General features: G+C 42.3%; 1 protein-coding gene across 2 annotated transcripts in view; it reads right to left on the reverse strand.

Moving 5' to 3' along the window:
* Nucleotides 1-14087, reverse strand: part of TRPA1 (transient receptor potential cation channel subfamily A member 1) — a 166998-nt gene that overhangs the window by 38511 nt on the left and 114400 nt on the right. For both annotated transcript variants that reach the window (XM_044295075.1, XM_044295074.1), the window contains exons 13-16: nt 11927-12091; nt 10516-10630; nt 9728-9894; nt 8790-8880 (exon numbers count right to left, since the gene is read on the reverse strand). In XM_044295075.1, coding sequence (XP_044151010.1) covers nt 8790-8880; nt 9728-9894; nt 10516-10630; nt 11927-12091 — 538 coding nt within the window. The remainder of the gene's footprint in view (nt 1-8789; nt 8881-9727; nt 9895-10515; nt 10631-11926; nt 12092-14087) is intronic.

Raw genomic sequence — 14087 nt, forward strand, 5'->3', positions numbered from 1 at the left:
ATTTGCATATACTCCAGAATGTTATGAAGAGTGATCAGATGAATTGCATAGTCCTTCTTTGCCATGAAAATTAACTTAATCCCCATAAAAACCTTTCCACTGCATTTCATTGCTGTCATTAACCACCTCCCGACCGCTGTACGCGTATATGCGTCCGGGAGGTGGTTGCTTTATTCCTCCTGGACGCATATACGCGTCTTCTCGCGAGACGCGAGATTTCCTGTGAACGCGCGCGCACAGGCGCGCGCGCTCACAGGAACGGAAGGTAAGCGAGTGGATCTCCAGCCTGCCAGCGGCGATCGCTCGCTGGCAGGCTGGAGATCCAAATTTTTTAACTCCTAACAGGTATATTAGACGCTGTTTTCATAACAGCGTCTAATATACCTCCTACCTGGTCCTCTGGTGGTCCCTTTTGTTAGGATCGACCACCAGAGGACTCAGGTAGGTCAGTACAGTCCCACCAAACACCACACTACACTACACTACACCCCCCCCCCCGTCACTTATTAACCCCTTATACACCCCTGATCACCCCATATAAACTCCCTGATCACCCCCCTGTCATTGATCACCGCCCTGTCATTGATCACCCCCCTGTCAGGCTCCGTTCAGACGTCCGCATGATTTTTACGGATCCGATCCATGGATCCATGGATCCGTAAAAATCATGCGGACGTCTGAATGGAGCCTTACAGGGGGGTGATCAATGACAGGCGGGTGATCACCCATATACACTCCCTGATCACCCCCTGTCATTGATCAACCCCCTGTCAGGCTCCATTCAGACGTCCGCATGATTTTTACGGATCCGATCCATGTTTCCATGGATCCGTAAAAATCATGCGGACGTCTGAATGGAGCCTTACAGGGGGGTGATCAATGACAGGCGGGTGATCACCCATATACACTCCCTGATCACCCCCCTGTCATTGATCACCCCCCTGTCAGGCTCCATTCAGACGTCCGCATGATTTTTACGGATCCGATCCATGTATCCATGTATCCGTAAAAATCATGCGGACGTCTGAATGGAGCCTTACAGGGGGGGTGATCAGTGACAGGGGGGTGATCACCCTGATTACCCTGATCACCCCCTGTCATTGATAACCCCCCTGTAAGGCTCCATTCAGACGTCCGCATGCGTTCTGTGGATCCGATCCATGTATCCATGGATCCGTAAAAAATCATGCGGATGTCTGAATGGAGTCTTACAGGGGGGGTGATCAGTGACAGGGGGGTGATCACCCTGATCACCCCCTGTCATTGATAACCCCCCTGTAAGGCTCCATTCAGACGTCCGCATGCGTTTTGTGGATCCGATCCATGTATCCATGGATCCGTAAAAAATCATGCGGATGTCTGAATGGAGCCTTACAGGGGGGGTGATCAGTGACAGGGGGGTGATCACCCTGATTACCCTGATCACCCCCTGTCATTGATAACCCCCCTGTAAGGCTCCATTCAGACGTCCGCATGCGTTCTGTGGATCCGATCCATGTATCCATGGATCCGTAAAAAATCATGCGGATGTCTGAATGGAGCCTTACAGGGGGGGTGATCAGTGACAGGGGGGTGATCACCCTGATTACCCTGATCACCCCCTGTCATTGATAACCCCCCCTGTAAGGCTCCATTCAGACGTCCGCATGCGTTCTGTGGATCCGATCCATGTATCCATGGATCCGTAAAAAATCATGCGGATGTCTGAATGGAGCCTTACAGGGGGGGTGATCAGTGACAGGGGGGTGATCACCCTGATTACCCTGATCACCCCCTGTCATTGATAACCCCCCTGTAAGGCTCCATTCAGACGTCCGCATGCGTTCTGTGGATCCGATCCATGTATCCATGGATCCGTAAAAAATCATGCGGATGTCTGAATGGAGCCTTACAGGGGGGGTGATCAGTGACAGGGGGGTGATCAGGGAGTCTATATGGGTGATCACCCCCCTGTCATTGATCACCCCCCTGTCATTGATCACTCCCCCCCGGTAAGGCTCCATTCAGCCATTTTTTTGGGCACAAGTTAGCGGACATTTTTTGTTTGTTTTTGTTTTTGTTTTTTCTTACAAAGTCTCATATTCCACTAACTTGTGTCAAAAAATAAAATCTCACATGGACGCACCATACCCCTCACGGAATCCAAATGCGTAAACATTTTTAGACATTTATATTCCAGACTTCTTCTCACGCTTTAGGGCCCCTAAAAAGCCAGGGCAGTATAAATACCCCACATGTGACCCCATTTCGGAAAGAAGACACCCCAAGGTATTCCGTGAGGGGCATATTGAGTCCATGAAAGATTGAAATTTTTGTCCTAAGTTAGCGGAAAGTGAGACTTTGTGAGAAAAAAACAAAAAAATTCAATATCCGCTAACTTATGCAAAAAAAAAAAAAATTCTAGGAACTCGCCATGCCCCTCATTGAATACCTTGGGGTGTCTTCTTTCCAAAGTGGGGTCACATGTGGGGTATTTATACTGCCCTGGCTTTTTAGGGGCCCGAAAGTGTGAGAAGAAGTCTGGGATCCAAATGTCTAAAAATGCCCTCCTAAAAGGAATTTGGGCCCCTTTGCGCATCTAGGCTGCAAAAAAGTGTGACACATCTGGTATCGCCGTACTCAGGAGAAGTTGGGCAATGTGTTTTGGGGTGTCATTTTACATATACCCATGCTGGGTGAGAAAAATATCTTGGTCAAATGCCAACTTTGTATAAAAAAAATGGGAAAAGTTGTCTTTTGCCAAGATATTTCTCTCACCCAGCATGGGTATATGTAAAATGACACCCCAAAACACATTCCCCAACTTCTCCTGAGTACGGCGATACCAGATGTGTGACACTTTTTTGATGCCAAGGTGGGCAAAGGGGCACATATTCCAAAGTGCACCTTTCGGATTTCACCGGTCATTTTTTACAGATTTTGATTGCAAAGTACTTCTCACACATTTGGGCCCCTAAATTGCCAGGGCAGTATAACTACGCCACAAGTGACCCCATTTTGGAAAGAAGACACCCCAAGGTATTCCGTGGGGGGCACGGTGAGTTCCTAGAATTTTTTATTTTTTGTCACAAGTTAGCGGAAAATGATGATTTTCTTTTTTTTTCTTTTTTCCTTACAAAGTAATCATATTTCCACTAACTTGTGACAAAAAATAAAAAATTCTAGGAACTCGCAGTGCCCCTCACGGAATACCTTAGGGTGTCTTCTTTCCAAAATGGGGTCACTTGTGGCGTAGTTATACTGCCCTGGCAATTTAGGGGCCCAAATGTGTGAGAAGTACCTTGCAATCACAATGTGTAAAAAATGCCCTGCAAAATCCGAAAGGTGCACTTTGGAATATGTGCCCCTTTGCCCACCTTGGCAGCAAAAAAGTGTGACACATCTGGTATCGCCGTACTCAGGAGAAGTTGGGGAATGTGTTTTGGGGTATCATTTTACATATACCCATGCTGGGTGAGAAAAATATCTTGGTCAAATGCCAACTTTGTATAAAAAAATGGGAAAAGTTGTCTTTTGCCAAGATATTTCTCTCACCCAGCATGGGTATATGTAAAATGACACCCCAAAACACATTCCCCAACTTCTCCTGAGTACGGCGATACCACATGTGTGACACTTTTTTGCTGCCAAGGTGGGCAAAGGGGCGCATATTCCAAAGTGCACCTTTCGGATTTCACCGGTCATTTCTTACACATTTTGATTGCAAAGTTCTTCTCACACATTTGGGCCCCTAAATTGCCAGGGCAGTATAACTACCCCACAAGTGACCCCATTTTGGAAAGAAGACACCCCAAGGTATTCTGTGAGGGGCATGGTGAGTTCCTAGAATTTTTTATTTTTTGTCGCAAGTTAGTGGAATATGAGACTTTGTAAGAAAAAAAAAAAAAAAAATCATCATCATTTTCCGCTAACTTGTGACAAAAAATAAAAAGTTCTATGAACTCACTATGCCCATCAGCGAATACCTTAGGGTGTCTACTTTCCGAAATGGGGTCATTTGTGGGGTTTTTCTACTGTATGGGCATTGTAGAACCTCAGGAAACATGACAGGTGCTCAGAAAATCAGAGCCGTTTCAAAAAGCGGAAATTCACATTTTTGTACCATAGTTTGTAAATGCTATAACTTTTACCCAAACCATTTTTTTTTTGCCCAAACATTTTTTTTTTTATCAAAGACATGTAGAACTATAAATTTAGCGAAAAATTTATATATGGATGTTGTTTTTTTTGCAAAATTTCACAGCTGAAAGTGAAAAATGTCATCTTTTTTGCAAAAAAATCGTTACATTTTGATTAATAACAAAAAAAGTAAAAATGCCAGCAGCAATAAAATACCACCAAATGAAAGCTCCATTAGTGAGAAGAAAAGGAGGTAAAATTCATTTGGGTGGTAAGTTGCATGACCGAGCGATAAACGGTGAAAGGAGTGTAGTGCAGAAGTGTAAAAAGTGGCCTGGTCATGAAGGGGGTTTCACCTAGCGGGGCTGAAGTGGTTAAAGGACCTGCTGAGATCATTTCAGTAATCGTCTTGTTAACTCAGGTGAGAATGTTGACGAGCACAAGGCTGGAGATCATTATGTCAGGCTGATTGGGTTAAAATGGCAGACTTGACCTGTTAAAAGGAGGGTGATGCTTGAAATCATTGTACTTCCATTGTTAACCATGGTGACCTGCAAAGAAACGCAGGCAGCAATCAATGCGTTGCATAAAAATGGCTTCACAGGCAAGGATATTGTGGCTACTAAGATTGCACCTCAATCAACAATTTATAGGATCATCAAGAACTTCAAGGAAAGAGGTTCAATTCTTGTTAAGAAGGCTTCAGGGCGTCCAACAAAGTCCAGCAAGTGTCAGGATCGTCTCCTAAAGAGGATTCAGCTGCGGGATCGGAGTGCCACCAATGCAGAGCTTGCTCAGGAATGGCAGCAGGCAGGTGTGAGCGCATCTGCATGCACAGTGAGGCGAAGACTTTTGGAAGATGGCCTGGTGTCAATAAGGGCAGCAAAGAAGCCACTTCTCTCCAAAAAAAAACATCAGGGACAGATTGATCTTCTGCAGAAAATATGGTGAATGGACTGCTGAGGACTGGGGCAAAGTCATATTCTCCGATGAAGCCTCTTTCCGATTTTTTGGGGCATCAGGAAAAAGGCTTGTCTGGAGAAGAAAAGGTGAGAGCTACCATCAGTCCTGTGTCATGCCAACAGTAAAGCATCCTGAGACCATTCATGTGTGGGGTTGCTTCTCATCTAAAGGAGTGGGCTCACTCACAATTTTGCCCAAAAACACAGCCATGAATAAAGAATGGTACCAAAACACCCTTCAACAGCAACTTCTTCCAACAATCCAACAACAGTTTGGTGAAGAACAATGCATTTTCCAGCATGATGGAGCACCGTGCCATAAGGCAAAAGTGATAACTAAGTGGCTCGGGGACCAAAACGTTGACATTTTGGGTCCATGGCCTGGAAACTCCCCAGATCTTAATCCCATTGAGAACTTGTGGTCAATCCTCAAGAGGCGGGTGGACAAACAAAAACCCACTAATTCTGACAAACTCCAAGAAGTGATTATGAAAGAATGGGTTGCTATCAGTCAGGAATTGGCCCAGAAGTTGATTGAGAGCATGCCCAGTCGAATTGCAGAGGTCCTGAAAAAGAAGGGCCAACACTGCAAATACTGACTCTTTGCATAAATGTCATGTAATTGTCGATAAAAGCCTTTGAAATGTATGAAGTGCGTGTAATTATATTTCACTACATCACAGAAACAACTGAAACAAAGATCTAAAAGCAGCAAACTTTGTGAAAACTAATATTTGTGTCATTCTCAAAACTTTTGGCCACGACTGTACACTGTGACTTGCTTTTGCTGCCAGGTTTATTGCATAGCAGCTAAAACTGAGTATACTGTGATTACATTTCTTTTTCTCTTCCTTCTCCAGGGTGTTGAACAGGTGAGTAATTAGGGTGTGGCTGTCTAATTAGAAGAAGTTAAATAGCCAACCTTGAGGGGAGCTCAGTCCTTTTATCCAAAGGAAAAAAAAGCAGGCCGGTTTGAGAGCTGCATTTATACAAGCAGACAAACAATGTGAGTTTGTGAGCGTTTGCGTGTTTGAGTTCAAGTGTGTGTTTGTATTAAGTGTGTGACTTTAGATCACGTGACTTCAGATTCAGGGACTTTAGAAGGGTACTACAGTAAGTTACATTCTTATCACTGCACTATAATGTATTTTCTCTTTTCTTGCGTAATCCCAATTTAGTATGTGTTCCATTATTGACAGTGCAGTCCAGTGCACATCTTGTCTGCATGCAGTCCTAGAACAGCCGCTTGCGCTTGCATATCTTATATCAAAATGCGAGAAAATTGCCCATTCGGAATCGCACATCAAGTATCTAACCGGACGAATTTCAACATTGAGAATCGTTGACAATTTGGACAAGAGTTTGATGCTCACTGAGCAAGCACTCTATGGGGTAGGTGTGGGGGACGGTGGTAGCGAGGAGGCTCAGGAAAGTGAGGTACCTAGCTGGATAACAGTTAGAAAGCGAGGTAGAGGGAAGAGTTCCAAAGAGGCTAGCCCTGATCTGACACACCCCAAGTTTGCATGTTTGGCAGATGAGGGGGATGTCAGTTCAGGGAGAGCACTGCTGCAGCTGGACACTTCCTGTGCCAGTCAGGGGAATGTCAGCTCCAGTAAGCAGGGGACCAGAAGAGCAGGGCAGGCTGACAGGTGCTGGTAGTGGGAGACTCAATTATTAGGGGTACAGATAGGGCGATCTGTCACAAAGACCGGGATCATCGAACGGTGTGTTGTCTACTGTATGCAGTATTGCCTGGAGCCTCCGTGCATCTGGTGTTCGCATGGAGGTCCGGTTAGATGTTTGGTGCTGTATTTCCATCTCTGCTGCGGCAAGTAAGTGTTTGTTGTTGCTAGTGTTCTGTTGTTACACTGTGTATTTGCCTGCCGTTCAGTTGCTGCATATGGTCTTTTCCCTCCACCTGTTACTAGGCAGCTGGAGACTCTGGTTCATCTGATTCCCTGAGGAACCGGTTGTCTCCTATTCCTGACCCCCATGCCAGGGACCATCAGGGTCAGCAGTATCCAGGTTCCAGTGAATGAGCCCTCCCACCTTCAGGGTTCGATCATGCGGTCAGGAGATCAGGGTCAGGATTAGGGCGGCTGTAGGTTATGGCCTGCTCCCTTTACTGTAGTCTGGCCTAGTAGCAGTTCCCACTATACAGTGGGGAGTTTCCCCCACTCCCCACCGTGACAGCTGGATGATAGCTATGACTGGGCGGGTAACATACAGGGTTATAGTCTGTTTAGAAAGGATCGCCGAAACCAGAGAGGGGAAGGGGTCTGCCATTATGTAAAGTCCTGTCTAAAGCCCACAGTCCGAGAAGATATAAGTGAGCGACATGGACATGTACTCCAGTGGGTAGAAATACATGGATGCAAAAACAATAATAAATTACTAATAGGAGTTTATTATAAACCACCTAATATACCAGAGTCCACAGAAAATCTGCTACTAAACGAGATAGACGAGGAAGCAGATCATAATGAGGTCGTTATTATGGGGGACTTCAACTACCCAGATATAGACTGGAAACCTGAAACTTGTATATCTCATAAATGAAACAGGTTCTTGGCAATAACCAAAGACAATTACCTTTCCCAACTGGTTCAGGACCCGACTAGAGGGACGCCCATACCAGACTTAGTATTAACCAATAGACCTGACAGAACAACAGATGTGCAGGTTGGGGGACACCTGGGAAATAGTGACCATAAAGTAACAACCTTCCAATTTTCATTCAAAACAGTGTTTCTTCAGGAAGGAACAAAAATACCAGACTTCAAAAAAGCTAAATTTAGCCAACTAAGAGAGGCTATAGGCCTAACTGGGACAAAGTCCTAAAAATAAAAATACAGCCACAAAATGGGATATTTTTAAAAGCATCCTAAAATCTAATTATGAGAGGTACATACCTTATGGGAATAAAAGGTTAAGGAACAAGAAAAAAACAATGTGGATAAACAGAACTGTAAGGAAAGCAATAAATGACAAAAAGAAAGCATTTAAATCACTAAAACAGGAGTGGCGCGAGAAAGTATTGAAAAAAAATAGAAAAAAATGGTTCACACCTGGGCATTTTACATTTACATTTACGCGTACGATCGCGCTGTAAAACGCCCTACGCTCAAAAAAGTACATAAGCTTCTTTGGGGCGTTTTGTCGCGCGTTCCCGTACATAGACATTCGTGAACGCACGACAATGGGCGTTCGCTTGTCTCTGTATGCGCGATTGTAAACGCCGGTACAATCGCGCATACAGAGCGCTCCTTTCGGAACGCTCAGGTGTGAACCCAGGGTTAAGGTTTACATACTATTGACACTCACAGAGATGTGATTTTGTATCATTTCCAAGTCTATTTTTGATCCGTTTGATTTGGTAATTACTATCAACCTTGTGTGAAAATCTGATGTAATTTTAGGTTATGTTTATACAGTATGGCATAAACATAACCTATGTACTTATACACACACATTTTTTCTCTGTGCAAATATGTTTGATTCAGTTTCTGAGTAGACATTAAAACCAAAAATGGTGAGATCATGGGAAGTAGTCTAGATGTGACTGTATTGTATGTGTGTTGTATGCAGTCTACTGTAATGAGACAACATGGGGAGTCATGTGAACCTATCAACAAGTTAACAAACAATGCCAAAAGCAATTACAAAATTCCATTTTTATTTGCCATGTTAAATAAAATAAACCCGTACCTTTAAGCCCTCTGGGAGATGATTTACCATTTCCAGAATGGGACATTGAAAACTAGAGTTGTGTGAAAATGTGACGAGCACTTCTTCCCACCTACAATAAAAAAAGAAGTGTAATTATTCTTACCCATACACAACATAACTTTCATAGATATATGTCCATACATACTGTTCACAATAATACATACACAGCTACAGTGACTTTTAATGAAAGGCAATTCTACAATAAACTTTCCCATAAAATGCATCCAGATACATTAAAGTTATTGCAAGGAATTAATAAAACATGGCATTATTACTTGGAGAACCAATACCACTCTCTAGACAGAACAGCAACACCAGACACCATGGACACGAGTGGTGCTGGTTCTGAAAGGAAACAGTCTTGTTATTCTAATCTCATACAACCTCTTAAAATATGGCTTAGCTGCTCTTTACATCTGTCATAGACTTGAATGGAGTGAGATGACCCAGACCTTTTACAGCCGCCTCAATATTAATTAAAAACATAGATGCAAAGGCAACTTTGATAAATGTGACAGGGATTAGAAGGCCCTCATCCTCTAGATCAGGGATGCCCAACCTGAGGCTCTCCAGCTGTTGCAAAACTACAACTCCCAGCATGCCCAGACTGCCTACAGGTATCAGCCTACAGCAAAGCATGGTGGGAGTTGTAGTTTTACAACAGCTGGAGAGCCACAGGTTGGCCAGCCCTGCTCTAGATAGCTGTGGTCCTCAGAAATGGGACCCATACCAATCAGACATTTTAGGGCCCAGTCCCATGACAGTAGTCAAAGAACTGCCATATTATTTTCATCTGTCATTGACTGATCTATTTCAACATAACTGGCTAATCAGTTTTAAGAAAGAGCAGAGATATCACTGATTTCTGTATTACTTTATGTGCTTGCATATAACACATATAATATAACGTGTTTTACCTATCACTCTGAATTGCCATCAAGACCACATCCTTTCTTCCTCCACGTATTGCCTCATGAATAAAAGAAGCCTCAAGTACATTTAAAGTTACTGATGCTCCACTTTCCAGCAGAAGACCAACAGCTTTGGAGTGTCCCTCACGAGCGGCTATATGAAGAGGTGTGTTCTACATTAAGTGATAGATATCTGATTAGTGCAGAGAAGGACAACATAAAAGAGCAATCAAAAGACACATTTTGCAGTGATAATTTTTTTCTCTAACATTAGGAATGCTTAGAATTAATACTCCAAGATTCAAGTCCTTCCTTGCAACTCCATCTCTTTCCATCTTCAATTTATGTGTAGCCTTCGCCAAATCATGTTGTCATCTTATCGCCCCACAATCAGGTTCAGGGGCAACTTATCCCCAAATTATGGACACCCAAACATTTTTTGGGACAAATTGGAAAACCATAATGAATGATACAGATTATGGGTAACACATGTCTGTACCTCATTATTCTGATAATAGTTCATTATGAATATTTACTGTGAGCTGTAAAACAATGAAAATTACTAGAGACCAGCAACGTTTTGAAAAATTCAGTAAATGCATTGTCTAGCAGACAGGAAAACAGATGAAGGTATGGTCTGGCACACAAGAGGGCTGATGAAGGCATGGTCTGGCACATAGGAGAACTAAAGACTTCTATCACTGGAATATGTTTTACAAAATGCCATAAATAACCATACTAATAAAGCTTTAATGGATTTTGTTGTACTTGCATTGTTTCAGTTATCAGTTTACCTTTTCTTTATCTGCTTTATCAATAAGTGCAATAGATGTATCCAGAAGAACCTTGATGGTACGAGTGTAACCTCCAAAGGCTGCACAGTGCAAGGCTGTCCATCCACGATAATCACTTAAAATAAATAAACCAAAAGCAGCAGTGATGAGGAAAATACTAATAAAATTACATGGTGGATAAAAAAGCTTTGGTTTTATTAGAACCTCCTCTAGCAGAATGATGGTAATGATGAAAGGATGCTGATAAAACAATAGAAATTGGTCCAGCAACTAATTAGTGTAATCTCAAAGGTATGAGACTTTCACTTCTGTGTGTTCAGATGAATACTAAACTATGGGTAAAGACAGTATGCCAGATGGAGATTCAGAAGGCTTTTACTAAATATTATATGAATTGCTTCCTTTGTGAATTATCAACATGGCACCTGAATCATTGCCACAAGATCAATTAAAGTGTCATTATCTCAAGAAACGTGGGACTTGTCATAGTGACAGGTCAAAAGCTTTTAATAGTGGCAGTCTGGGTGCCTAGACCCTCACTGATCACTGGAATAAAGGGACAAAAATGTTAGCCTAGCAAGTGTTAGCATAGCTATCTAGTGTATATATACGGTTTTATGACATTTTACACCCTATTTTAGCAATTGCACCTCAAACAGCTTTTGCAAAAGACCTCACTGTGGTACTTCATGTGAAAACCATACCTGTCCTTTCTACAGTACCTGCAGAATTTATTTTTCCCTATTGAATCAATAAGAAGTTAATATAAGAAAATTTAAACAAAAGTTTGAGTTATGAGTGACATTGCTTTTCACTGTAGCATGTTGGCTATTGACCTTGCTTAGTGGATACCCCTACACACCACCATTGCTCTCAGTGATGGTAGATGCAGTGTTTAATCTCCTGTGCAGCTCAGTAGTCTCTCCTATGTAGACATGTGCTATGAGAACACTAATTCTTGCAGCCACCCATCTGCATTTTCCTCCACAGCTTCCCTTAGTTGACTGTATACTGACCCACTACAACTTTTTGCTTTAAAAGGTTCTGACAGTGGGGGATGTTCAGCATCATAAATCGTCTTCCCTCTCTCCTCCATTTCAGTGTTTCAGATTTATAATAATTTGGATTCCAGACGTCAAAAGAAATCAGAGAAGAGATCAAACAAGAAATCAACAGGGTAAAGGGGCTGTGCCTGGTTACAACTGCCACTGTAGCAAACCCTATAGTTATACCACTGGTGGAAGGACCAGATTAATGTACTTTGAAATCACTCCACACTGCCACTAAAGTTCTGTATATTACCAATAAGCCTACATAAGGGTGAGATAAGTATACTTCCAAAAGTGATTCATATTTGACTTATTTACATATGTGGAGGAAAGAATAGTTTAATTGAAGTTTATATTCATACCTTAAAAGAAGAGCTCCCTTCTTGAGTAAAAGAAAAGCTATTCTGTCATGTCCATTTTCAGCAGCTAAATGCAGAGGTGTCATTCCTTTTTCATCTGCATCATTGAGAAGCGTGGCATCGGGCACAAATCTTAAGAGCCGGTCACATGTGTTGTAACGACCATATCTTTGATAGGAAACAGAAATATTGGTTTATGAATATAAAGAGTCTAGTCACTATAAATGTAAAAATGCATGCAAAACCTATGCATTTACCATGTCTTGTGTGAACCCAGCCTTAAAGAGTCACTGCTATTTCACACACTTTCATTTCATTTATTGAATTTTGTAATTAGCAAATTTGTAAATCGCTTCATTTAAAAACTATGCCTGCATCCACCTGAAAAAAGCTGTAAAGTTGTAGTCTCACTTCTACCTAATTAAGACGGCAGTGGGGGCGTGTCAGAGCTAGCTGATCCTGATAAAAGAACTGCTTCTACACCACTTCTGAAGATAACGGGGGCATCCTGCTTCTCTGTAAGTGTGATTTATCCCTCCTTATCTGTTCTTTGAGCAAATATAGTGTAAACTAAGGGAAAGAACGTCACAGCAGTACAGTACTAGCAGATTCCACAGAAGGGAGACACCCCCTGCTTGTAAGAGAAATGCATCTAGCTGTGCAGTTGAAACAGGGAATAATTAGGCTAAAAAATACATTAGGGAAGCTCCAAAAAACCTATATATAGCTCCCCAATTTATGGATGTCCAGGACAATCCATGCTAAACATGGACATTTTCAATCTTATGACTTTCATCAGATTATCAGATTGTCCTTTAACAACACTAGGGAATATACTAAGCTTTGTTGTGCCCTACAAAATATGCTCCATAAATGAAATCCTATGCTGATGTACTTCCTAACCTTTAAAGGAAATGTATTACTGATATTTCTCTTCATAACTAAAACATGCCTGAGCTGCCCTCTGCTCTGTGAACAGCAGTTCAGTGATCGGTTTCACAGCAGCCACCCAGACACAAACAGTAGCCTGGAACTGACTCATTGCCTTCTATAGGAGCATGTCTGGGCCATTTCCAAAGGTCCCTATGTGAACCTTCTACATCATCTATCAACAATTATTTGATCCTGTGTTATCTTCCAGAGTTCTACAATACAGGTGTTATCTGTCATTGTAACCCTTCTTGTGAGGATAATGAGATGACTGAGAAGTGATCATTACTGAGCAGAAGGTGTCAGCCTGTTATATCAATAGTATGTGCAAAAACCTTTCTGGATTAGGTTTACATACTGTATAGATGGGGATGTAGAAAATAGATATCTGTTTGAGCTAAACTTTGATTTAAAGAAAGGGTCATTTTCTGACAATGCATTCCCTTTCACTTTTCAATGTATGGTAGTTTGTTAGCAAAGTCCTCCATCTTTATGAACTCCAGCAGCACTGAAATCTCCAATCGGCAAGAACCCTCTGCTGCAAAGTTGCTGTTGATTACTGACTCCCTGATGGATACAGATACCTAGGGCTAATCAACTACATGACAAAGTAACATCTTAAGGCCCCCAATATATGTTGGTGTATTTTCAACTGAATCCTGCTGAGAACAATGGGTTCAGCCAACACTCCACTGTGTGCAGGGAGCTCCCAACTCTCCCCTGACAGAATGGGTAAAATGAGTATTTTTGCCTGATAATTTTATTTTGTTCTCCCAGGGGAGAAGCAGCCACCAGAAATCTCTGGCAGTGGCTTTCTCCCCTCTCCCTATCAAATATACATACACACATGGAGGAGGCAAGGGGGAGCCGGGAGTTATGTCTGTTGCCCAAACTATCGTCCATTTGACAGTTATTGAAAATGTATGACTTCCTTTAGGCTAGATTTACTTCTGAGGCCAAACTCCAGTATTCTATTCCAGCATAGGAACAGAATACTGGAATTATCAGATCCGACATGTACCAGACACCACTAGCGCCCAGTGCTCCAAAGCAGTATTTTGTCCTGTTTTTTTCTCATTTTTTTTGTTGCTGGAATCTGCAATGGAGGCTCCTGCCGGAACCTTTGCTGCAGATGTGAACTTAGCGTTACAGTAAGTACTGCAGTGTGATTTTTAATGTATAACTGGAGATATACATTAAAGGGTTATTAACTTAAAAAAAAAATTTTTTAGAT

Source organism: Bufo gargarizans, chromosome 5, assembly GCF_014858855.1.
Source record: "Bufo gargarizans isolate SCDJY-AF-19 chromosome 5, ASM1485885v1, whole genome shotgun sequence".
Classification (NCBI taxonomy): domain Eukaryota; kingdom Metazoa; phylum Chordata; class Amphibia; order Anura; family Bufonidae; genus Bufo; species Bufo gargarizans.